General features: G+C 36.9%; 5 protein-coding genes across 7 annotated transcripts; 2 read left to right on the forward strand and 3 right to left on the reverse strand.

Annotated features, from left to right (window-relative positions):
* Positions 1-1,031: 1,031 nt before the first annotated feature.
* On the reverse strand, positions 1,032-11,855 carry LOC107189323. Of its 3 annotated transcripts, XM_015577824.1 has the most exons (8): positions 11,745-11,855; positions 5,928-6,064; positions 5,725-5,849; positions 5,388-5,527; positions 4,242-4,453; positions 3,659-3,899; positions 2,208-2,452; positions 1,032-1,876 (listed from the first exon to the last, which is right to left on the reverse strand). In XM_015577824.1, the coding sequence occupies exons 1-8, from the start codon at positions 11,752-11,754 to the stop codon at positions 1,646-1,648; spliced, it is 1,341 nt and encodes a 446-aa protein (XP_015433310.1). In that variant the 5' UTR covers positions 11,755-11,855; the 3' UTR covers positions 1,032-1,645. The 3 variants fall into 3 exon arrangements, with proteins under 3 accessions (XP_015433310.1, XP_015433308.1, XP_015433309.1); XM_015577822.1 differs by lacking the exons at positions 3,659-3,899; positions 4,242-4,453 and adding an exon at positions 4,948-4,974; XM_015577823.1 differs by lacking the exons at positions 3,659-3,899; positions 4,242-4,453.
* Positions 11,856-13,128: 1,273 nt separating this feature from the next.
* LOC107189348 (replication protein A 70 kDa DNA-binding subunit) lies at positions 13,129-16,373 on the reverse strand. Its single transcript, XM_015577861.1, has 12 exons — positions 16,246-16,373; positions 16,130-16,177; positions 15,815-16,011; positions 15,418-15,551; positions 15,047-15,137; positions 14,813-14,975; positions 14,547-14,751; positions 14,364-14,476; positions 13,899-14,297; positions 13,748-13,831; positions 13,482-13,676; positions 13,129-13,386 (listed from the first exon to the last, which is right to left on the reverse strand). The coding sequence occupies exons 1-12, from the start codon at positions 16,273-16,275 to the stop codon at positions 13,273-13,275; spliced, it is 1,773 nt and encodes a 590-aa protein (XP_015433347.1). The 5' UTR covers positions 16,276-16,373; the 3' UTR covers positions 13,129-13,272.
* A 410-nt stretch (positions 16,374-16,783) lies between these two features.
* LOC107189351 (complement component 1 Q subcomponent-binding protein, mitochondrial) lies at positions 16,784-18,557 on the forward strand. Its single transcript, XM_015577866.1, has 5 exons — positions 16,784-17,106; positions 17,387-17,537; positions 17,648-17,850; positions 17,940-18,028; positions 18,264-18,557. The coding sequence occupies exons 1-5, from the start codon at positions 16,893-16,895 to the stop codon at positions 18,411-18,413; spliced, it is 807 nt and encodes a 268-aa protein (XP_015433352.1). The 5' UTR covers positions 16,784-16,892; the 3' UTR covers positions 18,414-18,557.
* A 358-nt stretch (positions 18,558-18,915) lies between these two features.
* Positions 18,916-20,573, forward strand: LOC107189345 (ras-related protein Rab-43). The gene is made up of 5 exons (XM_015577856.1): positions 18,916-19,213; positions 19,582-19,666; positions 19,746-19,844; positions 19,918-20,075; positions 20,466-20,573. The coding sequence occupies exons 1-5, from the start codon at positions 19,004-19,006 to the stop codon at positions 20,571-20,573; spliced, it is 660 nt and encodes a 219-aa protein (XP_015433342.1). The 5' UTR covers positions 18,916-19,003.
* Positions 20,574-21,894: 1,321 nt separating this feature from the next.
* LOC107189347 (hydroxymethylglutaryl-CoA synthase 1) lies at positions 21,895-23,871 on the reverse strand. The gene has a single exon (XM_015577859.1). The coding sequence runs from the start codon at positions 23,327-23,329 to the stop codon at positions 21,968-21,970; it is 1,362 nt and encodes a 453-aa protein (XP_015433345.1). The 5' UTR covers positions 23,330-23,871; the 3' UTR covers positions 21,895-21,967.
* Between the last annotated feature and the right edge of the window lie 2,543 nt (positions 23,872-26,414).

Genomic DNA, 26,414 nt, shown 5'->3' on the forward strand with positions numbered 1-26,414 from the left:
TCTATATTACATCGAACTAGGATTATTTTAGAAATCGATATGAGATTCAGTGTTCTAAAAATGTCTAGTACTTTGAATGTTATAGAAAATTATTTAGTGGATCTTGTAATGAAGCTTTATAAATGAATAACTTGTATTTTATCATAAATTATTAAACAACAACAACCGTCTTAGTATTTATGAGAAATAATGAAATATTAATTATTTTATTTAAATGATTTTAATTACGCTTTGTGCTTAAGTTCAGGACAGAACTGCCCTAGACGTGTGGCGCGAGAATATTTTGGAATTTGTATTTTCATAAACGAAGTTAGAAGCTAGTACTTGTGAGAACGGGCATCATTTTTCTTCATCACGTATTAAATTCGAAGTTTAAAGAACGTAGAATAATACTCTCTAACGACTGGGAACCAGTAATTACAAGAACATTGTTAAAATCACATTTATTTGCAATGGTTGACACTGTATCTCGTCATGCGTACACCGTTTAGTTTACTTTGGACAGCTGTTACATCGTTATACGGATTGCTTTCGTCTAGATAAAGCACTCGATTTGTAGCTGAAAGAACATAGATTAATGCCTTGCCATTGACAATAACAATAAACGACCAGAACACTGTTAAAATCCCATTTAATCGCGGAGTACCACTCTTTTTTTGAACGGTGGCGCCATCCGTGGCGAATCGCTGAAACTGCTAGCCAATTATATGGCTACAGAAATTCATACAAATTCATACAAATTCTTACAGAATTCGTTCAGAAAAATTTTTTATTTTTCAAATCAATATTGTTTAAAAGTTCTACATTAGATTGAGAAAGTATTGCAAATTCCACTCGGTTTCAAATACTTCAAAATATGTCATATATGTATACACATATAAGATATCTAGCTATGATAGTAGTGCATTAATCATTGTATGTATTACAAAGGACCGTAAATGACAATAAAAGGAAATTGAAATATTATTCTACCGAGGATTCAAGGTACTTTTCAAAAAAATTAAAGTCCACGTTCAATTTATATTATTTATTGTTTCATAAGAATAAAGAATCTAAAAATAACTTTAAGCAAATAGTGTCGTGCGTTAATAAACTTTGTGGCTGTCAAATATAGTTATATTTTTAGCAATGCTCTCGTCCGAGCAGGAACGAGTAAAAGGCAATGATTGTACAAAAGGCATAAGTATCCAACTGGAGTTAGCAACAACAAGTAATCAGCATACATAGCCGAGCTACATACACTGCCATGTTCATGTGCGCGTTCTACATCGTGAATTTAATTGCGTTCTGTGCGAAGGTTGTACACACGTTATACACCGACTAGTCTATGAATACATTCGTAAACTAGACTAGTTTGTACACACATGAGATTCTCGTAATCCTGTAATATACCGCTCATCGCCGTTCCCAATGAAAACATTATCTATCCTGGAGATTTACTGATTTCAGTAAACATTGATTGCAAACATTATTTTATCCTAATGTATTTTATAATACTAATAGTATTACAGAGTACTAATTTCCTTTTGAACTTTCAACGCAGTCATAAAGTACACTCATATACTTTCGGTAATCGTTTTTCATTCATCGACTAGTCGGGACAGCTTTTAAAATTCTCTTTCGTCGTAATACAAATTCTGCTCGATTACTGCGAGACCATGATTTCGTATTCGGGGAAGGCAACTTCGGCGCCACCGAACGGAATATAGCAAACGCTATGGGACGGTTGCACCTTGCCAATCGTAACAGTGCCTTCGTGATTCACGCGACCGACATAAAGAGCTTCTCCGTCCTCGGTTTCGCCGCCCGGAATCGCATTTGCAGGAATGTTGTTTCCGCTGGTTGGTACCCACGCAGGGTTACAGCCACAGAGAACCTAAAAGAAACGATTTCACTTAATTTTACGTACAGAATTTATAATATTATAAATTAGTAGCATCCATTTCACGTCAGTTTGATAACTAAAAAATTCCTAACCTTCACAAACCTCGCGAAGTTTCAAAAAAACATTGGAATTTTCGAGTTACTCGAATTTCCCGTGTTAGTCCTAACTCTTTAGGGTGTTGTGTTTTAGTGTCAGCTTATTATTTTTCTTTATTCTTAGTTTCACCAAAATATGTACTTTGTAACGACTGACTTCTGGATACAGAATTTATGACCCCGACTGATCAGCCTTATCCTCCAGTCGACTGATTTATGAACATTACCTGGTAATCAGTCTTTCCGTGCTCACCACCACCCCAGGCAACATAGCAAACAGAGTGGCCGGGCTTCACTTTGCCAGGCAAAAGAGCACCCTCATGGTAAGCCCTGCCTACGTATAAGGTCTCTTCATCCTTCCCACCTTCGACAGCAGCTGGAGGCACCATGCCACCTGTTGCGTCGCACCAGCAAACCTCTCCCATTTCCAAACCTTGCACAGGTGGAGGTGGGGCAGATGGACTCGTTGTATCTGGAAGACAGGTGCATCGAAGTATTATCGTAGTTGTCGAAAGAAGAAAAAACAAAAATAATCGGTGGTGCAACACACATAGACAGCTGATAGGATCCAAAGATTTCAGACCTTGTATCAGCTTTCAGACAAGAAATCGCACCGAAGGAAAGTTTATCATTATCACCAATTTCGTTTAATCTTCTGGTTCATGCACAATGGTAACACAAACACACACACAACAGTTGCACACAGTCAAATGGAGCATTTGTACCTCGGTTTTATCAATGTCTTGATGACCGTAAAGCGGTGATGCATGAATATCAATGATATGTAATGCACTTATGTGACTTTCTTTTTAGTTGTCGCGTTACTTTAACGAGATTGGTGCTTTGGAAAATTACCGATCGATGGAATGTGACTTGTTCAAACAAGCGAAAGTAACGATAGGCAGTGTGAATCGATTGGAGGGCAAATATGTTGTGACTGAGGGAGATAATGGTGACATACGACCTCGGCGTATACTTGATGCAGCATGCTGGTGTTAGAAAAAAAAACGTGGACTGAACATGTGTTAGTACACGATGAACAAACTCGATCGACCATTGGAGACCACCACACTACCACCGTTCCACCTCGATACATACACGTAGTAAAGTTTCGACAAATTTACTTGTCCATAAAAGACTTTATACCTACAACCTCGCCCAAGCGAGGACAATCATTTTTGCTCAATGATCCCGAGATCTGTTGATGCTCATGAGGAATGGAAGCGAAGAATATAAATTGCATCTTCGAGGAGAAGGTGGCTCGTAACATTTAACAAGAAAACGATCGATTTCGGAAACAGAATGATTCAGTTAATGTTCAAACTTTTACTTGAAAAAGAGTCTTTTAGTCTCTCTTTGCTCATCCAATTCCATTTTCTTTTTTTGTACAGTATTCTCTTGTTACATGTCCCATCGGTATGCAATTTACTCTATTTTGAAAAGCACCAGCCACCACGGTTATATGTTAATTCGACGAGCCCAGATCCGTTACATACAACGAGGTAATACTGCACCCCCGTTTAATTTCTAAGAATCGAACCAGCCTTGGTTAAGTTAGGGAACTCGAGGCCAAGAAGCTTTCCAGGTGTTCGCAGAACGGTGACAAAAAAGTACGTCGTATCATCGTTAACATGATATTGAAAAAAGAAAAAAAAAAGTAAACGATCAGGCAAATTACTTTTGGCACTGGCTTTCGGACTCGGTGGGTATTGTGCGACACGAAGCTGCCATTTCCCCGTTGCGCCCCAACCGGTACGCACACCGACGTAGCTCACGCCAATTGGCTTAGGATCCCGCCATTCCATGAGGACGGGACCGTTAAGATTGCCAGCCCTGACCGTGATCAGGCCGTCGAGCCATGTGATCGCGAACTTCTTGGTCTCGTTCTCGTTCAGCAGGTTTGGCGTGTTCACGCGCACCTGTCCGTGGCAAAATCAGCTTTCTTTAGGACGGAAGACTACTACCCCACAATACCTGGAAACGCGCGAACGCGGGGTTCCTTTAACCATTTGTCTCGTGTGATACACCTGTCCCCGCCTGAAGAGATCTTGGATTCCTCTCTTTTGAGAACAGGTGAATGTTTTGGTATTTCTCAGTAATGTTCACGATATTCCTTCATTGACTACTAGGATCAAGTGCAATCCTCGCATACTGAAGGTAAAAGGACACCGAAATCTCAAGATTAAAGGTTAAAGGATATTGAGATCTCCAGACTAAAAGGTTAAAGGAACGAGAAAACGATTCGAAATTCTATTCTGAACCTTATCAGGTTGTTTGCGATCGTGTCTGATGACCGAGGCTGTGTTCTCCCAACCACCGAGCATGATTTCGTACATAGGGGATGACTCGCCCTTCTTGTTCGTCAAGGCAACGTGCGCGTTGCTCTTGGCCTTCACGTCGAGGAGGATCGAACCGCCCCGTACGTTTCGAAACTGGTAGACTAACTGGTTCCGCGTTGATAGGGAGCCGTGTCCTTGTAGAAGAGACAGAAAATCGAAAATAACTTTGGGTACTTAGAAAGTAGAATGCTTTATACGCGTCCGAATTTAAGGGAATTATTTAATATCCTGTTTCTGATCGTTTGATAACCCTAATCCCTAAACTTCTATGCGTCTTCTGGCCCATCCGCCTGATCAATCAGCGTATTCCACTGATTTGTAATCTCAACATTCTTCACTGTAAAGAGTTTTACAAAAATGTGAGCGCTTTTTGAGTACCGAGAACTGAAAGGATAAGCGTGACACTAGTCTAAAGTTTGATTGCAAGCTCGTGCATGTATTTCATAGAGACTAAAAGGTGTCCAATTCCAGAGTTTCCGGTGAAAATAAAACAACTGTAATTGGACATCCTTCTGACCAATAGGGGGCAATCGTGCTGGGTTCAAATCAAAAACATAATCGAGCAGCAAAAGCATCTAAGGGATGCAAAACTACGTATTTCGGCCAGGCCTTCGTATACTATACGTACGACGGTCGTGGCCACCGACACAGATGGCTGTGTAGACGATGGCGTATTAGTAGTGGCCCATCCGACATCCCAATAAAGTACCAGGAACAAGATTGTGTTAATAAATTGCGAATCATACTTAAATATCTGATGGAAGAACCGGGAATTGAATAGAGATACGAAGATCTACTGTAATAATACGTACACTATTCGCGGAAGAAAATACTTATAGAATATACAAAGCAATATGGTATTATCATATTCAACGGTATCTCATGGTTTCAAGCTCTACTGCATCTAATAAAATCTAAAGAAATAATTCTACCTTCTACTATAGTTGATAACTTTCTAATAAAAAAACCCAAGTATACCAGAGAACCGGTAGAGAAAGAAATCTCGATAAGAACCCTTCTAAACCTTAGGGGAAAGTATTCGAAAGTAGGATCAGGGAAATATTTCACCTTCGATCAGCCATTCGCCGGTAGCACCCCAACCGGTGCACAATCCAAAGTAACCGATCCCGACAGATTCTGGATCGCTGTAAGTAAGGAATGCACTCGGTTCGCCTTCTTTGCCCACTGAAATAGCACCGTCGCCCCATCTGAAACGAGTATCACAATCATGACCCATAAATAAAGTAATTTAAGAGGGAGAGAGGGAGGAGTACAGAACTATAGCACACAGTCTTGGAGACTTCAACGCGTGGAGACTCGAACTGATCCGCTAAATAGAGGTCGCTAGTATTTCACGGTATCCTTTTTTCTTCTTGTTATCAATGTTAATTAATCTATACTTCACCTTATCCAAAAACCACGGTGTTCGTCACCGTTCAATATACCGGGTGTCTCTACTTCTGCGACTTCCGGTTTCGTTCTGTTCTTCCGGATCACGGATTTGCTGTTGCTCCAGCCACCGATGAAAATCTGCAGTTTCAATACACGGTTTACATTACCCGAACGTGATTTTATATCATTCGAAAGTCTCACAAATTTTACTCGTACCTCGTACATGGGATTTCCCTCCTGGGGACCGGTGGTGAGAGCAACGTGAGCATCATTGGCTGCCTTTACACGGAACTGAAGCTGCCCGCTCGCCACGGGGTAGAATTTGTATTCCAATTTATCCTCGGTGGTGAGTGCTAGAATGAAAAATAAAATTGTGACTAACCTAACGTATTCTGCACATACTGTCGAAGTACAGATTATTCATTTATTCATTTCACCTAGAACGTGTATACCAGGTGCCAAATTATAATAGCAGACGACTCATTTAATTCCGAAGATTATTAGTTACTTTATTATACAAAAATCCCTGACAGATGGTAACTCATCTGATGGTCTTCTCGCGCGCACGGGCGTTACGAAACTTGAATTCCCGGGAGAGATGACACGTGACACAGTCAATCGACTGAAGGATCAGAACTTATTAAACTGTAATAATTAGAGGATCTCGGGTTTCTCCGTAAATCTCGAGAATGAAGCCGTGAACCGAAAAGAAACTGTTCTCAACGAACAACATTTTAAGCTGACGCCATCTGTCTTCGTCGGAAAGGCCTTAATACCCATGCAATTCCTAACGGCTGCGACTTAATAACACACCGAACGTTCGGGTTACGAGATAACCCATCGTCTTTATCGAACTCGAAGTCGATCGATCTTATAATCGTACTAGGGGAGAGTTTATGTGTGGTCATGTGACCGACTATCCTAGGGTAAAGTCGATCACGAGCAAACTGGATATCATCCGAGCCAGGAAAACTGGGGTAAAAGCTTTTTCTGCAAAAACCTCCAGACGTCTAGACGCCAGTCACGGCCAGATGCTTATACAGTGAACGAAAGTAGGACAATGCAGGACTCGACATCGATCAATATCCTCGCCGGTGGCTCGCAATAACGCCCGCGTCTAGATCGCGATTATAAATTTCCGGTGACGATCTCGACACGGTCAGTGGAGACACCGTCCTCTAAGAACACAGATAGGTGGTTTTTCAAACTCGAAGGACGAAAAGAACTTCGTCGTGGTAAAACATCCAGTCCACTTGAAAGAACTATTTACCTGAAGGTCCGAACAGGGACCGTAACTGATGCCCCAGATCCGTGAACACGAATATCAACGTCAGTATGATTGTTTTCAACAGGAAGTTCCGGGGTAACACGTAACGATAAAAATCGGACTGTATATGTTCGTAGGTGCCCATTACACTGTTCAATTATGTACATATATATATCGCACCGAGAGTTAATCATCAACACTGAGCATCCTTGGTCCCATGTCCAGCGAATTACTTTCGAACTCACTTATAACTTAACCTTCAGAGATATGAACTAGAGTTTAATATTAACCACACAACTATATATCTAACTATATACTTAATTCATAGACGTGAACAGAGTTGTGATTCAATTCGAGATTTCCTCGAAATTCTATCGCCTTTTATTTAATTCTATCGAATTCGTCCCGAATCCACGCGCGATCGAGTACGTTCGTTGGTTCCGATAAACAAAAACGAATGATTTGATCGGCTATTCGATCGGTTGTTTCCGCGCGCATAACTAGCCATCGGTCAGTGAGAAACTTCCGATGCTCGGTAAGACAGCGCGCACGTTTTGCCTGTACGCAACGCAACGCTTATAAATAGTGACTTGTGTCACGAAGGCCGTGTTCCCGTTGCTGACATCACCGTGTCGTGTCAACGTGAATCAAGAAATCGCGAATAATTTGGGGGTCGCCGTTTTTCAAATCAGAACAATTCAGAGAACCGTAGACGCTTCCTTGAGAGTGAAGTCATCCACGGTATCCCTTACGGCTCAACAAGAGAGATCGGTACTTACAAGTTTCCTTGCGGTCGTCGAGCTTTCTTTGCTTTTGTACAAAGATTGATCGATAAAGAAATTGGATCATTGAAAAAACAGCGATCGGCTGTAATTACTCATTTAACACTTTGTACGTCGGTCAAATTTTAGACGTATGCCTAAATTTTAGATGTATAATAGACTCTTGATGTATTGCCGTTTGACATATTGCCACGCGGAACAGTTCTCTTCTTACGTACTTTTAGGCACACAAATTCACTACTGTGTCAGTCCACTGTACACCTAAATTTTAAGAATAGCGATCAGAATAGTAGTAAAAGTATACAAAGTGTTAAGATCGTTTGTTTCTCAGCAGTCAGCTCTCTAAAGACAATCCCCCTCCACCGAACTCTGAACCCGGGACGCTATAAACCACTGGTACCATGGAGCATTAACATTCCCGCATGTATTGAACTCGATCATTATTCCAGCGATAAGGGAGAATCAAGGACAATAGAAAGCCGCATTGGACGGGGTCGGGAGCGTCATTGAGCTGACGCCATCGCTGCTTCGATGCCAATTACTTCACATTACGGTACTTACATACACCAGAGTGATTTGTTAAACCAATCAGCGCGCGGCTATCTTTCGCAATCACCGAAACCACACGCCACCGATGACCAATGTGAAATTAGTTACAGACCTAACGTGTGTCGCGGCGATCTCTAATTACGCGATCGTCAGCAACTTTACGAGACTCGTGCTCACGGAATTGCTCTTCCTGTATACAGGGTAGACCACGAAACGTGATCAGCTTACAATTAGATTATTCTACGACTACCTGTTCGATCGAAATGTTTGTCGACCTTTCTTTTCCAGTGTTTTCAAGGTCACCTTAAGTTTTTTTTATAGACAAACCTATAATTTGTTTACGCCCACCTTTTAGCGGATACTGAGACAAACTCGGCAAGCATCATAACCATTGACGTAACTAGGTAGGGGCTCCCCACCCCTCCCCCCCAGACAAAAATCGTAGTTACGCAAATGGTCATAATGGTAATAAGAACTCATTTTTTCCCTCTAAACTAAAGAAACATTAAGAAAATATGTTTTACCTTAACTAAAACTGATATTCAAAATGGTGTGCATCAGTTGCAATATACTCGCGTAAACGGTTAAGAAACAACTACTTTGTTCTATTTATGACGTCTACACTGATGGTTAAGCATGCAAAGAAATTTTCGATCGAACTGCTAGCAGAAGAATAATCTAAGCAAAACAGGTTTCGTGGTCCACCTAGTATATTCCATCTCACTATTAATTTCAAAGTCTCTCGGTAACGCAAAGGGACGCGGCAACCCAGATCGTGATCGGTCGCAGAATGTTAATAACCGGAGGATTGATTAGGCCTGAGAGTCTGTTACCGTAACGAGGCGTGTCGCGATTAACATAACAACGCGAAAATTAGAGCCATTCAGGCAATTTTCCGTTGCGCAACGATCGGCCAAGTTATGGTCGTCCGTTCGCCTGTTGAAGAATACATTTTTCGCTGATCCGCGCCAATATTAACCCTACGAGCACTAAAGTGCCTGGTGACTTAAGTTATTACTAATCAAACGTAAAAATTACAACTGGAAGAAAACACGTAATATTTTATTCGTTGAAAATAATGAAATATTAAGACAGTAATTATTCAGGACAACCTGGATACATGTTGACAACATTGACGGCAAACTGCTGATTTTTGAGAATCGAGAATTCAAGATCGTAAATTTTTATAATAGTGTAATGATCTAGAGTTAAATCGTAATTCGTTGGGACCGACCGTATTTTTAATTGTACCATAATGAGGATTTTATAAATTAACATAAATCAATTAGACTTGTTAAATAGCACGGATTATGAGTATGCAAAAGCCTCTCTCCCGCGACGTAACAACAGTAGTTTATATATATTTAAGATGGCTGTCTGACCAATACAAAGTATACATACCGAACAAAATTGCACGTGTATGTATATACTATGCGAATAGCTAAACGCTAACCTATCAAGTCTAGCGACCATTCTCCCTGTCATTGACCTCGCATGGCAACTGTCTTCCTTTTTATCGGCAACGTGAATACGTAGGTAGCGGCCGGTGGCCACGCAAAGTCGCTGAAATTTCATATGGACGAAAGGTCCACCAGCTGCCTCGTATGTATTTTCCTCTTTCGAATGAATCACGGAACCGCGCGCGTGTCGTAAATATGCTCGTCCTTCGGTTCCCGCGGTCGTAATATGCTTACGAAGGAATCTAGTGGAATTTAGCGTACTGCTAAAAATAGAAACATTTCTCATGAACGGTCTCTTTACGCGATTGTACTCCCCCATACAAGACACACGCACGATTACAATATGGGGGATTTCATAGGATTTACACGAGTCCAGTAATCGTAACCGAGATTCCAGAGAGAAGACGAGATATTCTTCCTTGGGACAGTGAATGGCTCGGGTTGCGAAACAATCTAGAAGTCATCGAGACCCCTTGTCGAGATAGTCGCTATGTATCCTTCTAACTTGTAGACGCTTTTCGCTTCGGGATAGATCGAAATACCAAGAGAACTATACCTACAAGCATAAAAATCGTAACATGATTCGAGGAAAGCTTTGAGACGATTGTATCAAATTCTGTGTCAATCTTTTCTTCTGGAATTTTCAGGGTCACCGAATTAATAAAAAGAAAACAAAATAATTTCAAGGTTAGTATTCGCGTCACAGTTCAGCATTCTAGGCTAATGGAAGACTACCACCTTCCACGACGAAGCTTCGTGAAACAGTATCGCGGGAAAAGAAAGCCGGCCGGCTTGTCAAACCGGCCACGGACCGCGCCCGTTCACTATATTTAGCTGGACGCTTGAAAAGAAACCGTTCCATCGAAGCTTCCCCGTATAAACACTAAGAGCAGTAGTTTCGACGTGCTTCTTCGCGTGAAATCAATCGATGTATCGATATATGTACATTTCTCCTGGATAAACTTGCATGATCTAGTTAGCTATAGACGATACAAATTACATAATGTATCGTATTCACTTGCCCAGCATAGCCTAAAGTCATCATAAGAAATTTTAAGATTTTTGACAGGAAAACCAATTTAGGTAAGGGAAATTACTTTGAAGAGCGGCATGCCAGGTGTCAAGTACCTTCTGTTACGATAACCTTTGGTAGCCGCGCGCCGTAACCAAACCTTCCTTCACGGTCCCATTGCATTTCCTATTTCATTGTACTGTTACCCTCAGGTATATACATATACGCATACAATACAGGGAACGAAAGCATTTAAAAAAAGAAAAAACGAACGTAAGTTCGAAGAAATGCTGGTTACGCGAGTCGTATATGGAGCACTTTAGGTACGACCGTCCAAAGCATGAAAAATAATAGAGAAGACTCTCGTATAGTTTCGGATCACGCTTCGTCTAACTTTTTAAGTCGCGTATATACTTATTGGATGTCACTGTAATATCGAATCTCGCTGATAAATAAAAAGAAACTTCAAGAATAACGCAAGGAATTCTCGGCTATGCTTCACTTCCTTCCAACAATATTAGGATGTTCTCATACCATTAAAGTGCTTCCGATGACAATCGCCTATTTATGGAACCACAGTCATTTTACCTTGTAAAATATTACGATAAAATATTACGGACTACAATCAACGACTGCGTTTCACAAACACGTTCAAACATGGAAAGCCGGTAGGTACCCGCAGATACTACGCAATTCGTATGACGCCTCATAATAAGATACTATAGTTCGGCATTTTCTATTAAGTCGATCTTAAAAAATATTATGCCATGAACTGTATGTTATAGTACGATTCTCTGGAATGCAGTTTAAAGAATTGTCAATGTTTTCTATGTGGTTTCATAACTTTCGGCGCTAAAATGCCACAAATAACTGATCATGGATCTAACAAGTTAATTACGATGTAAAATGATTAAAGAACGAATGAATAATGTTAACTATTATCGTTAATGAAAGATCACTCACAGATAGCCATACTGTACTCTTCAGGAAACAATAAATAAAGTTCTTTAACACCGCCGAATATCGACGTACACTTCTCGAAGACTGAATTCGAACTGATCCGAACTAACTGTGCTCAACTGCACTAAACAGCGTCGCGTCGCTTTGACGCTTTACGAAGGCAGTTCGCACGCGCATGCGCACTTCAGGTCGTAACATGCAACATCGGTAATTTTCAAACGATAATTAAACGAGTGGAATGAGTCATATTATTAATGAAAATTTATGTTTAAATCCGAAAGAATATTCTAAAAATCAATACAGTTCTCAATGTTCGTGTGTTTAGAACAAAAATTTGGTTAATTACGTACAATTATACGTGCAAATGAAAAACAATTTCTCTTATATTTCTAACTATTACTCATTCACTATAGTGCATAGTTCAATTTAACCGGTGAATGGTTCGTGTAGTATGATTCATCCAAGTGCAATTCTGTTTTTTATCATATTATGAACATCTGTGGATCACGATAAGTAACTTATACATTGACGACGCGAGAAATATTAGCAGACTTATTGTCATTCCTTCGTAATTAACATCGAAATATGTACATACCGCGACATATTGAGTAATTAATACAGATGTTTGCGCTATTGGACACGTTAACATGACCGTAATGAATCAGTTTAGTCGTTACATTGCTTCAATTATGTTAGAAACATTAATGATGTCACTGTTATAAGTACTCATCGAATCAGTGAAGACCTACATGTAGGATGTCGATTCGTCTTTACAATGAAAACACGTAACAACTTAATGTCGTGCAAATGTGTCTTATATCGTGTATGCTTAAACAAACTTGAAACCATATCTCATGTTTTTCGTTGAATCAATCGCAGTTGCGTCTAATTTACCGACAAAGTTAATTTCATGTATTCGCAATTTCGGTGACCTCGTTTAACAATAACACGTTACTACGTAACTATTGGACTGAGTCATTCTGATTCTGAGTACGCAAGCGTCATAGAAATTATAATAGATTATATTACATTGTAAAATTTTGCAGGGAATTGTTTGATACATAATTAGTCTAATGTATGTTGACAGTAAATCACAATATAAAATTATGACGACTATTTGCAATATTCTGAAATGTTCTTTTAGAACAGTAACAGTAGATAATTTTTCTTATTCTTTATTTATTTCTTTACCCTCAAAACATTTATTAACGTAAATGTAATCTAGAAAGGACACATGGGATTTGTGGGTCACTAGAGAATTGGCAGGAATTGTCCATACATCCGCCCTCTGGCAGAGCACGTTAGTACTTACATATAAATCACATATTCAATGGTGAAAGTTAATACCACAAGTGGTCGTTACACCGAATTTGAATTCTGCTGCCATAAAAATAAAAATAGATCAATTTAGGAAAAGATACGCTTATTTTATTAAATATACTATTATTTCACGATATAAGGAAATACTAGCTTTAAACGTTTGAAAATTAAATATAAACTGATTGTACAAAAACATAAATATGATTACAGCTTAAGCCTTTCCAATGCCAGCTAATTCCTTGATTTGAGTTATTAAGTGGTCATTGTATACTTTGTAATCCACCGGGGACACGCTAACGCAAGTTGCTTTCAACCTGCTCTCATCCTGCAAAAAGAAAGTGCTTTTAAGATTCTGAACTTACTTTTTACCAATACACCATATACATTTTATCTTCAAATTTTTTTTATAAAGAAACGTACACTGAATACTTCTAATTTGACTCTTATTTTAAATATGAAACTCGTAAATGTTGCATCACCAAATTTGTCAAGATACGCCTCATTATCGCTCTGTTGCAGTTCTCCGAGTTCTTGAGATGACAAACCCAATATTTTTTCTGCTTCATCGCTGAACGCTGTGGCCCACTGATTATCCGTCCAATCTGCCAAGCTTAACTAAAATATTAAATATCAATAAATGGGTCGTGAACACTAATAAACTTAAGTTACTGTTCTTCCGCACTTACGCTGGCCAATACACGATATTTGTAGTTAGGATATTCCTTATCACACTTCTCACATCTGTACATATCATTCGCTTGATCGATTAACTGTAAAACATAACTTCTCAATTAACCAACACTTCCTGTATTATAAAATTACCAGAAAAATAATCACCTTCTTCTTGCAATTCTCACTGGGACAGGATTTATAAAGAGCATTCTCAATTCGAATCATGTTTACGGTCGCCTTTACTGTGTACATCTCTGTGCCTTTGAAACCCAGTTCCATATCTTTAGCTTCTTTGAATGTGAGCAACGGTCCGCTGGCACCTCCACCACTTCCAAGCGTTCTTGAAACTGACTTCATGTCCTCGTTGCGACCGACTGTGTTATACCAACCGCGCAATCTATGCGCTTCTGGAATATCTGGATCAATTTGGAGAACCGAAGAACCAATGGTAGATAAAGATTTCCCTCCGTTAAATTCACCAACACGAGCCCCTTTTATCGCCAGGACCGGATTATTGGATCCATCAAAGTCTTCAGCTTGTGAACCCCACAGTGTAAGGCATACCTAATAATTTATCAATTTTATATTATAGTTTGTTTGTTCTCTATCAGTTAAGAATGGCTCTCCTACCATTGTATTGCTTTCATCAACAACATTAATATCCTTCTTTTTCAGTTCTCTACCCGTGGTTCGTGATGTCAACATTTGGAGATCACCGCAAGACTTAACAATTCCCAGAATGTCTGTAATACATTAGCATTCGATAATACACAAACATAAAGCATTGTAAATCTTAATTAACTGTTTAAGTACCCATTATATCATTTTTTTCCTTCTTTTCAACATCACTTATTGGTAGAAAATCAAACTGAAGAGAAGGAATATCATCTCCACTGTTGTGACATGGAATAATTTCTGAGTCTGCATTTAGAGTCATCTCGTAATCATTTCTCAGATTGTTAAACTGCTTATTTGCTGTTTTCAAAGCAGCTCTGGAAATATAATACACTTTCCCAATCTGGAACATATATTTAATATTACGATCGGAACAAAGTGTGCGTATGAATAGCAGATCAGACCTCCAACATTTCGTAAAATTTATCGCATTGATCTCGGAATGCTGTACACCTAATTTCCCCGCTCTCGTCAACCAAATCCATGGAAAACAATTTTCCTTCTCCGCGTGAGTTACTCCATGTTCTGATAGCAGATTTGCTGACAACTCGAGCTCTTATCACCCATCTGTGAAGTGTACTATTGATTAAAGTGCAACTGATATTATGATAAAAGGATCACAGTAGAATTACACTTGCCTGTTTTGATAAGGACTCAGTGCAACAATCGGAGTTGTTGATATATCATTGGTAGAAGTTTGATTTGTGCTCTGTTTTTGTACCAAAACATCTATTAAAATAAAAATAGAATTTATAATAACATAAAACCACAAGGACATTACAGTTATAACTAGACTGTGGATGTTTATTCATTGATAACAACCCCTGACTTGTAAAACATAGCAAAATAAAGATTCTAGTAAAATTGAACAGAATTACTGTCAACATATTATGACCCCAAGTATAGAAAACAAAATTCTGTTCAATTTTATTTTCATATATTAGAGCTCAGAATTGTAAGTTTGCATAAACATCTGTAGTCTAGTGTTAATGTTACCAATTTATTATACCCTTTTGTTGTTGAGGTGGAGGTTGTGCAGGTTTAGAATCACTTTCTGTTTCAGCATTGCTTGGGTTTCCAATTTTATGACTAACTTCATCACCAGGACATTTGACCTCTATGTTTAATATTACCATCACACGCCTAAGGAAAAATATACAGACGACAAATTATATCTTTGTAAATTGTATTATTGTATGAAACAAAAAGTACAACGCATCCAACAATCATATTTACATTGTATCTAGTTATTGGCAACCACATTTTATATCTATCTACATATTAGTATGTCAACAATTTCAAAGTTACATCATATTTGGTAAATTCATGACATAACTTCTATATGCCTGACAGTGATAATAACAATGATTAATTGTGACAAATTATATTAAATGGACATTACGTACTTTTGTTTTCCAGCATTGTTTACCATGCTTATGGCATATCTATTTATCTGACAAATGGAAAACTCAGTCAATATATTATCTGTGATCATTGAATTTAACTGAGTAGCCAACATAGTAAAAGAGTTTATTCTCTTTCCATCAGATACAAGCAGTCTGTAGCGTTCCCCACTGCTTGAGCTTGCTAACTTCTTGTGACCCTGTACAAGGACAATATAAAAACTTTCATGATGTCATAAATCGACAAAAGTAGGTATCACTTGAAAAATGAATTACTTGACAAACTTAATAAATTGTGTAAATGTAACAAATATTTACCAATATTTGAAGTATCGGCTTATCGACATCGATGCCATTCATTATTTTCTGAAAGTACAAACAGTTGAAGAGAAGTTGAATAAATCGTCTATAATATAATATATCACAATACTTACATCTAATGCTCCTTCAGTAAGCGAATGCATTTTGAACAACGACAAATAACTTTTAAACGATACCGGTAAGCAATAAACAACTCAGATGGTCAAACACTTCTTAGTACGTCATAGATCCAGTTAGAACGTAATTGTTTCCCACTATTCCCGCTATTTTCCGCTTTCTTTGGAACAGGGCAACCATTAAACAAATCCAGTTAAAGATGAGTTAAAATCGAGGAAAATTACACCCTAACTTGTCACTACAAGAGCTTTCAGTTACTAGCAGTTACTAGGTCCAATTCTTTTGTCCAACAAGAAGATACTGGAAAGTAGAACTAAATTCACGAAATACAAGTGTGTGTTTTACTTCACTAAATAATTTTGAAAGCAATGGTTAAACTGTAAAAAAACTTTAAAAGAGATTGATTAAATTATTTCAGAATATTCTATTGTTTTTAAATATCATATCTAGTTCCCCTATGTCTGCTAGGGTGCACCATGTAAGCATCCGTTTCGGAAGTCGCATGCAAACCAGTAGCGAGTTAAAATTTAGTTGATCAGTGACGCAACCGTTCTTCTGTCCCTCGTGCTTCGTTTTCCAAGTAAAGCCATTTTGTGACCCTTACCGGCTATTTAACGGGTTCACGTATAACTTGATAAGTAAGATGAATAGTATCATAAGAAATACGTTGCGGTCGTCGGCGATTAGGAATCTTCTTTCGTCAGTCTCAAATACAGGAATCGTGAATAATCAATTAAGAACATTGTGGAGAGTTTCCTCGCGGCAAACCGAAGTCACAGCTTTTGCTTCGACAAAAACGTTGAAACACCAACATGTTCTCTGCAATTGCAGTTGTTGCAGAAGGGCACACACGAAAGGTACACTTATTTCTTCTGCACTATCCCCTTGATTGGTAAAGAAAAAACTTCTTCGTACAAGTTAGTTCTTCCTCATGTTCAGTATATACATGGAGTTTTAAAGTTGCTTTTTGAATTAAAATAAAAATTTTATGAAACTAGTTTCTTTATGATATTTTGGTATCTAATATATAATGTATATTAAAGATATTATTAATATACATTATGTATTAGGTACCAAAATATTATAATGTTATACATGTTTTTGTATATTAACTAATATATGTTTATTCTTTATCAGCTGAGAAAGAACTTGTAGAGTTTCTAGCAGAAGAAATAGTAGCAGAGAAGAAGGCAGAGAAGTTGAAAACTATTCCCACAGCATTGGATGGCTTCAAAGTATCTCTCAATGGTGCACAAGTTAATTTACAGAAGGAGCAGGACAATGAGATGTAAGAATTTTGACAGAAATTAATCAGAAATGCAAAATTAACAGGAATGAGAAACAAATATCTGAATCCAAATACAGTCGTCATTTCAGGAATAATATTTTTTGTTTTAGAATTAAAATTTCATTCAATATAAATCATACAGTAGATTCTGAGTCTGAACCAGAATTAGATATGACCAGTGATAGTCCTGATATTGGTGAAATGAAAAGTAAACCAACATTCACAATAGATATAGTGAAGGGAAACCAGACTCTTGGTTTTAGCTGTTCATTTAACAATGAACCTGGAGCATCTGGTGCTAATGATAATTACAGTGAGCGTAATTAAATTATAGCTTATTAGAATGTATATAGTAGTCAGCTATATTTGTTCAAGATTTGTTACACAAATTTGTGGTTTCAGATGATATCTTTGGCATTGATGAAATCACTTTATACGAAGGTGACCAGACTGAGAATGTATATGCAGTTGCTGGTGAAATTATTGATGGTGTAAGTAAAAATTCTGGTTTCTTTATGGTATCCAAAGAGTTGAGTACAAAGTGGTGTATCGAGTAACCATTTTGAATATTAATCTTTGGAAAAGTAATACATTCTCCTTTTTGCTGATTTTTATCATTTTTGAGGAAATCAAACTTGAAGGCTGTAACAAATTAATTATTTCCTATATCTAGCAATTTTAATTGCATTTATTTTCATATATTTATGTTACATTTACTTTTTTCAGTATCTGTATGATTTATTGATGAACTACCTGGAGGAGAAGGGTATTTCAAATGAGTTTGCAGAAAAATTAATTGACCTCAGTACAAACTACGAACACACAGCGTATGTGAGTTTACTTGAAGGTCTTTCAAAATTCACTTCTGGAAAATAACTTTTCAGTCATGAATATTCCCATTGTATTTATAATTTCTTAGTGATATATTTGTTTAAGAGCATCTTTGTAATAAATGTAAATGATAATTTCATGTACTTGTTCAACTTTACTAAATATTCCAGAGTAACTAGAAATAAAGTTAGTTAAAAAATTACATTCCCTTGTGCATTTCTTTTCACTTTCTTGTTTGCTTTTATAGCATTAAAATGATCTCTTTGTGTTAAGCGTTAGTATATTAACCAGAAACTTTACAATGAAAACAATTTTTTAATTTTTTAATAAAAAGTCCATATTAAACGAATAGTTCTTCAGGATATCATCTATTTGAATAAGGTATCAAAAGATTAATAATTGGAGAAGTTGTGTTCGTTCTCAACGTAAATTATTCGCGACAAGAAGAATATTTTGTGAACAACTATTTTCTATAGAAAGGTAATGACAATTAACATTTGTCATCATTTCAGTAATGCCCTTTGCGTATAAGAGAGTAGAACGAAGCAATGGCGTAGTGTGTCCAGTAACGTCTGAATGCGCGGACTAAAAGCAGTGTCGTCAATTTCGCAAATTGTTTCGACGATCGGAAAGTAATGTCGAACCGCGATCCAGATAATTTGATGGCTACTAACGACGACAAATTCGACTACCTGTTCAAGATTGTGCTTATCGGTGATTGCGGGACGGGGAAAACATGTGTCGTTCAAAGGTTTCGATCTGGTACATTTATCGAGAGACACGGAAGCACGATCGGCGTGGACTTTTCCATGAAAACAGTGCTGATCGATGACAAGAAAGTCAAAGTAGGTACCTTCGTACAATCCATGCTCGATCAGGTGTTTAACGGGTTTTCAATACTAACCCGATTTAACCTAGAAACTGTTTACATAATAAATTCTTATAAGATCGTAACAGTTTTCTGCCACGAAGCGATGAGGGAAATTGTGCTCAGTAGGTACTGCAAACAGAAGAAAATGAAATGTACATTTTACATTAAAAATAACTTTTTTCGTTTATATCGAATGTGTCACGGTCGACCTATTACGGCCACTAAATATATACTTACTTACTTACATATATTTATATTAAAACATTCGTGACAAAAAAATTTGGGAAAAATTATTCCAGTTCTTCCGATGAATAATTCAATGTTATTTCGCTAACATTTTAGTTGCAAATATGGGATACAGCTGGCCAAGAGAGATTTCGTACAATAACACAAAGTTACTACAGATCTGCAAATGGTGTTATTGTAGGTGTGTAATCGATAAAACTGTTTCATATATTTTATTGAATTTAAAATTTCATATTTATAATGACCAGAGTGTATTTTAGTCTATGATATTACAAAGAGATCTACTTTCTTAAGTCTACAACATTGGGTTGAAGAAGTTAGAAGGTATACTTCGTCACATGTGTTGTTAGTTTTAGTTGGTAAGACACTTTTTTTGTAATGTACAAATTTTCAGTATATAATTGCTGCATATCTATGGGTATAATATTTTAGGTAATAAATGCGATTTAGAAAATTTACGAGAGGTTGAGAAAGAAGAGGCTGAAGCCCTTTGTCAGTATCTTCCTGAAGTGTTAGAAGTAGTGGAAACATCAGCCAAAGAAAATACCAATATAGATTCCGTATTTTTTTACCTGGCATCCGAGCTTAAAGTGAGCCAACAATTTTTGTATAGTCCTCTCAAATATGTTGCATAGTCGTAAAATCAGTCGAATGGTAAAGTAAATATCTTTCTTTAATAAGATCCTGAAACCTCGTTCAGGGGCCGTACGAAGAACGGCCCTTCAATGTATCCTCGTGTGTGCAATATTTTGTAGCAAAAATTCTAAGTATTGTACAAATATTGCAAATAGGATTTAATATTTGCAGTTTTTCTACTTGTAAATGAAATACCGTGAGTCACAGACACAGGCCTGTGTGTCGCGGAACCAGTCAGTGTCGCCGCTCGATGTATTAATTTGCGACCACGATATATATTTGCGAGAGCTGTATAAAGTATTGAGTTAAATCGCAATATGATGTATACATACTTTCCTTTTTAGAGACGACACGAGAATCGACAAATAAGTGCTAAGGAAGATGATGTCGTTAGACTTGGCTCAGGACGAAAATTGTCTTCCTGTTCCGGTTGCTCTTACAAAATATTTTAAACAATGGCTCTTGAACAAACAACTCACATATCATATTCATGTTCAAATTTGTATATAACATAAAGAAAGAAGTACAATATTTTTATATAACAGTTAAAAAAATGTGATACTGAACAGTTGATATTTGTACACTTAGTGTCTTAGGATAAGACACTGAGAATAAATATTTATATTGTTGAAAATAATGGTATTGAGCCAGTATATTAGATCATTTGTTGTTCAATCATCATATAACAGAATTTTGTTGGGTATATTGTACGAATCCAATCAGTCGTTGTACCTATAGTTTTACCATGGATTTTAGACGGATTATTTAAAATTGACAATTCTGTAAATATGAAATCCTAGATTTTATACATAGTAACTCAATGACAACTGTGTACTTCAGCTATTTATAGAAGTAGTAGGAGTGGATGCTTATATTTATTTATATAACGAATCTCTGAATATAAAAGTAATATATTAATATATTTTTTTAGGTGAATATTTCGCTATTGTACAATTTTTGAATACTGTTATAACATTGATTTTACTGCAATAAAACTTCAACATATATTCTAAACAATAACGATCATTTATTAACACTTTCCTAAACAATATAAAATCAACTTTGCTGAAAAATGCATCACATTCTTCATAAATGTTTCATTTGTGGTGTCTATCACAATATTATACTTTATTTTTACACATTGGTTGCCACAATTTTACATTCAAATATCTATGTACATACGTTCAATACAGTTATTCATAGCATTCTTAGAAGTTTTCTTTTAAGGCAGTTTTTGTAGCACCTTGTTAGAACAAGTATCGTAAAACATGATTTTTTTTTAGAGGAATATTTTCTTGCATAAAGTGTTTTTTCAGTTGATGTTAATGTAATACACGTTTTATTTGTGTATTAATAGCTCCATAATAGCATAATAGTAAATCACACTGATTTTAATGTTTCTTTTTTACTAAAAATGGAAAATATACATAACAAATACATCGAAAAATGTACATAACATACGACATATAAAACATATTCTTATCTCAAGAATAATATTCATATTTCCTGTACTTTTTGTATTTTTTTAATAATCGTATCTTCCTTACAGGTATATTAAAAATAATTTGATTTGATAAGTTTCGTATGCATAAAATAATTTTAAAAAATTTAACGTATATACGATCATATTAACTTAGCGCGTATTAGTACAACTTTGTATTATATTTTGGCACTAAGAACATATGAATATAACAATAACTACTTTTAAATAGTATAAATAAACATTGCTATGCACCATTCAAGATTTTTATTCAATGATTTTTTAAACCCCCGATTAGTCCACTGTTACCATGTTAAGTTAATTATCTAACAGTTATCTAAATATACAAAAAAACTATTCAAAGTTTCATACCGTCTTATAAGTCCTTCTATATTTTTCATCTATTTCAACAAGATAATATGTTCCTGGGAACATATTGGTAATACTACTCTTGGGACTGAATGGCACGGTATGACAATTTTGTTCTCTCCATTCCAATACCTTTGTATAATCAGCAGGGGAAACTTTCTGACGGGCATCCAGCTCTTTTTTTACATAAGAAAGAGACGAGATAATTTGCATCAACTTGGAATCTGCTCCTATCTCTTTCGTTATTGTTATTGAATACATAGTGGAACAAAGTCCTGAACCATAAGAAAACAACCCAACTTTATAGCCTGCTAATTCTTTTATGGGTTTATTAATAAGTAAGGACACTAATCCAGAATATACAGAAGGAGTATACATATTTCCTACCAAATTCGATATAAACAATGAAGGTTGAGTTTTTTGAGTAAAGGCTGCTTTACTCAAAGTCATAAATGCTTTCTCAATGTTTACATTGAAGTAAGTATCTTCCAGTTTCATGCTGTGTAATTCAACCAAGTCTGGATATTTCTGAGACATTTCATCTTTAGTCATATTCAAGAAATCAATAAAGGCTAATCTAGCAAATGACTTTTGCACTAGTTTACCGTATGGAGAGTGAAACAAGAATGCATCAAAGCTATCTAAATTTATATTTTGTTTGTACTTATTTCTGACCTTTCCACAGTAAGTCTGATAACAATTATCCAAAGCACCAAGGTAACATCGAATTGATAATTGTCCATCTACAACAGGATATTCCGATTTCAGATTTGGTTTATAGAAGTCATATTCGTGTTGCATGTACGATGATCTTACTCCGCGATCAATCACTAATGGTGCATCTGGACCAACCACCATGGCAATAGCTCCTGCACCACCAGTTGGTCTAGCACTTCCAGCAGCGTATACAGCATTGTCAGCTGCAACAACTAGAGCCAGTCTACCATCCCAAGCACTGCTTTCTACCCATGCTACAGCATTCAAAAGAGCTGCGGTACCTCCGTAACAAGCATTGGTAGAATCCACTCCTTCTATGTCCGTGCAGCCATGTGGTGCAAACAACTGCATAAGGACAGATTTTACTGATTTGCTTTTGTCTAATATGGTTTCCGTTCCAACTTCTAATCTACCGACATTCTTTGGTTTTATGTCGTACCTAACCATCAACCTCTGCACCACGGTCAGACACAACGAATTAATATCTTCACGATCGTTGCAGAAACCCATCCGGGATTGTCCCAGTCCAATGGTGTACTTTCCGGCTGGTACTCCATCGAATTCCTCCAGTTCTGTTTGCTCGACGTACTGAGCAGGGAAGTATACTTCTATCGCCTTGATACCAACGTCTTTGGGCCACATAATGCACGATGTTGTGGATCGGACTTCTAGGAATTCTGCGTAGCTTTCTTGATTATGTTCCCGGTATTTATACCGGTTTTCTCGAATGATATTGTCTTTTTGAGGTGATTATTAAAAGTTTATACTCATGACAACGTGTAGAGCGAGAGTACTTTGAATATTTCCGGGCTGTACATGTGACGCCGGTTGATTGAGCTGTGTCGTCCAAACTTTTGTCGCGTTTATGTAACGAACCTTTGGCAACCGATAATGCCGACAATACCGAGGAGATTAGAACATGTTCTCTATGAAAATCTCGACAGTGAATAATTCTGCTCTCTTCGAAACCCGTATCCTTCGGCCAAGAAAATGTGTGCTTTGGGAGCAGCGGACGCACTACTGCTTCAAGCAAGCCCACAGTCGTTGAATTCAGGTTAGAAGTGAAACTCGACAGGTGAAAATTACGGTCACCGAATCGTTTTCTATCGCGTGCTTTGAAGCTCGTCCGGCTAAGGTGAACCTGTGCCCGACTAAATCAGTCTCCTGAAGAGGTGAACGGTGAACTTCCAATTCTAACGTTCCACGCGTAAATGCTGCCCGCCTGTCGAGCTGCCGCTGCTTATTCTACCAACCGCTGGATCGTTTGGAGGGGATAACAAATTCGTTTGGATTCTCATTGTGGTTACCTTATACAGGCAGTGTCAAAAAGTTCGGTCAACATTTTTTTTTTATAGGAATTTTGTCGGTTAGGTTAAAATAAATCAAAAAAGTCCATGTCAACGCTCCAGAAATCGGATATTTCCAATAAAATCTACTTAAATGTTTACCTTGCTATTCCAAGATTAATGAAATATTTATACTCTATAATCATATTTTTTTCAGTGCATTTTCATAGGTACTGCAAGTTCATCGATAAATAAAAAAAGTAAATGTTTCCAAATATAGGGTACTCGTTTACGTGACCTTTGTCGTACGGGGGAAAGTAATGTTTTTAGATGTGTGACACTTACAATTAGACATATGTATATATATATATATATACGTTCAGCTTTCGCAAACGCTGTTTTTTCTTATTCATGTATTTGCTATAACAGACCCGTACGAATACCTGTACTTTTTTCATGACTAGTATGTGTCACAAACACCTTGTTGTGCAACTAAGCACGTGTACAAGTTTTTTTTTATAGTCAGCTGATCTCTAGATATTAAGATTATGTCGGAAAGAGACCTATTATTAAGAGAAATCTCGACGAATGTACCGGTTTTTTTCGTCGGGAATTTTCATGGGAAATAATTATAGATATGTGTGTACAAGTTGGACCGTTCATGTTTGACGTAACGGGGTAACGGTACTAATGAAAATAAGCATCGTGTGGAATGAATTTTCGTGAAAGCAAACGGTACCACCGTGTATGGAAACGAACGCGTTCCATTCAGATGGAATTCAATTGTTAGATGAACACTTCGAGAAATTTCACCACTTTTCGTGCTTGTCCCGTACGTACAACTGCGTGTGTAATTTTTTTTCTGTTTCTTGTAACAACACAACACCATGACGCAGACCAGATATATAATTAAGAAAACCTGTTACAAACGCCGTGTATCTAATAATTATTTATAAATAATTGAGTATGCACGGCGTAAGTTCTCGCAACAATTTTGGTAATGTTGGTTCGAATTGGAAAATGATTGTCGTAATAATTAAATAATGGTTGTTTGGAAATTTTCGTAGTGTTTCGAACACTGTAACTTCGTCACGTTTTTATTAGGCGAAAGGAAAATTGTTCGATCCGGTGAACGGGTACTATTCCATTTGCAATACGTTCAATTAAACTTCGTAAAAAATTACACTATTTTAACGAAAAAACTTTATAGCATTAATTCGATTAATTACACTTTACACCGGCAGATGATTATTCGTTTACAGATCGCTAGAGTATATTGCGTATATCAAGTAACGCTATACGAAGTTTCCGAGCAACTCGATAATAGTGAAAATACAGATTATTATTTAATAGAAATTACGATTAAAAGTAAGATATGGTTAAATAACAATTTTTTACTAAACCGAATCGCGGTGACAAATATATTATTCACAACCATTTATAAATTTATGTATTGTAGTTAAGGTGGCATTATCAGTTTCGACGAAAATTTATGTATTCTTGAATACCATTTTGACATAAATAATTCAGCAGACGTTACAGTGTAAAAAGAAAAAATATTCTACACAATTGGTTTTGCATTTGAATCGTTTCTGGTAAATTTGCATATGTATTTATTTTGAGGGCACGTCTGTATCAAAGTGCAACGTTTCGAGTGGATATTCCGCTTACCATTGTGAATTTTTAGATTGTCATATCTTGTTTGTAACATTGACATGCGACGGTCAAAGTAATTGTCCATCTTACTTAGATAACTTGAAAGATATCAAATCTTTTGAATAATGCTGATAAACCAGGAACACGGCAGTTAATAAACGTTGGCTGTGGCGTTCATACTCATTATGTATATACATATTTAATGTTATAATGTGCGACAATAATCATGAGAAAAAAAGACCCGTGGCGTCATCTACGGATAAACGTTCAAGCTACTATCCACTTAGTGCATCAATTTTGCGGTACATGGCAGTGTGTCATCATTCCGTCTGTCAGTATGATTTCTTTACCGTTCCAGTCTGTTGCCACGGATAGCGCCACTAGTCCAACGACTTGATTTTTCGTGGCAATGTGCATATGTAGGGTTGAATCGTTACCATCAAGGTATCGATACTTTTACCACCGACTAGGTATAGAATAGACCTATCATCCAATGCTTTTTTCTGTCCCACGTTCATAGGGCTACGTAGCCCTGTTACCATTTTAGTGTCAATATCCGACGTTACCGATAAAGCATGAATTCTGGGTATTATTAGCACAAATGAAGTGTTATTCCATTCATATTGTGTGTATCTATATGATTTGACGGGAATAAAAATATCCGATGCTTCAGTTTAAGGTATAATATGATAAATAATATAATAGGATAAATATGACAGTCATGAAACATGAAACGGAAAAGTATATATTTTTTCACTTAACTACAAGACAATTTATTCTAAATG

Source organism: Dufourea novaeangliae, unplaced genomic scaffold (assembly GCF_001272555.1).
Source record: "Dufourea novaeangliae isolate 0120121106 unplaced genomic scaffold, ASM127255v1 scaffold142, whole genome shotgun sequence".
Taxonomy (NCBI): Eukaryota; Metazoa; Arthropoda; class Insecta; order Hymenoptera; family Halictidae; genus Dufourea; species Dufourea novaeangliae.

Bases quoted from the DNA above. Each gene is read 5' to 3' on its own strand.
- LOC107189323 (XM_015577824.1), bottom strand. The intron at 5,528-5,724 runs GTGAAGTATAGA...TACTCGTTTCAG, and splicing joins CACCGTGGTTTTTGGATAAG to ATGGGGCGACGGTGCTATTT. The intron at 3,900-4,241 runs GTTCAGAATAGA...TGCCACGGACAG, and splicing joins ATCGCAAACAACCTGATAAG to GTGCGCGTGAACACGCCAAA.
- LOC107189348 (XM_015577861.1), bottom strand. From the start codon at position 16,275: ATGCATTCGCTTACTGAAGGAGCATTAGAT. The intron at 15,138-15,417 runs GTATAATAAATT...TTATTTTAATAG, and splicing joins TCCACCTCAACAACAAAAGG to ATGTTTTGGTACAAAAACAG. The intron at 13,387-13,481 runs GTACGTTTCTTT...TTCTTTTTGCAG, and splicing joins TCAAATTAGAAGTATTCAGT to GATGAGAGCAGGTTGAAAGC.
- LOC107189351 (XM_015577866.1), top strand. From the start codon at position 16,893: ATGAATAGTATCATAAGAAATACGTTGCGGTCGTCGGCGATTAGGAAT. The intron at 17,538-17,647 runs GTAAGAATTTTG...TTTTTGTTTTAG, and splicing joins AAGGAGCAGGACAATGAGAT to AATTAAAATTTCATTCAATA. The intron at 17,851-17,939 runs GTGAGCGTAATT...TTGTGGTTTCAG, and splicing joins TGGTGCTAATGATAATTACA to ATGATATCTTTGGCATTGAT.
- LOC107189345 (XM_015577856.1), top strand. From the start codon at position 19,004: ATGTCGAACCGCGATCCAGATAATTTGATGGCTACTAACGACGACAAA. The intron at 19,214-19,581 runs GTAGGTACCTTC...CTAACATTTTAG, and splicing joins TCGATGACAAGAAAGTCAAA to TTGCAAATATGGGATACAGC. The intron at 20,076-20,465 runs GTGAGCCAACAA...TTTCCTTTTTAG, and splicing joins ACCTGGCATCCGAGCTTAAA to AGACGACACGAGAATCGACA.
- LOC107189347 (XM_015577859.1), bottom strand. From the start codon at position 23,329: ATGTGGCCCAAAGACGTTGGTATCAAGGCGATAGAAGTATACTTCCCT.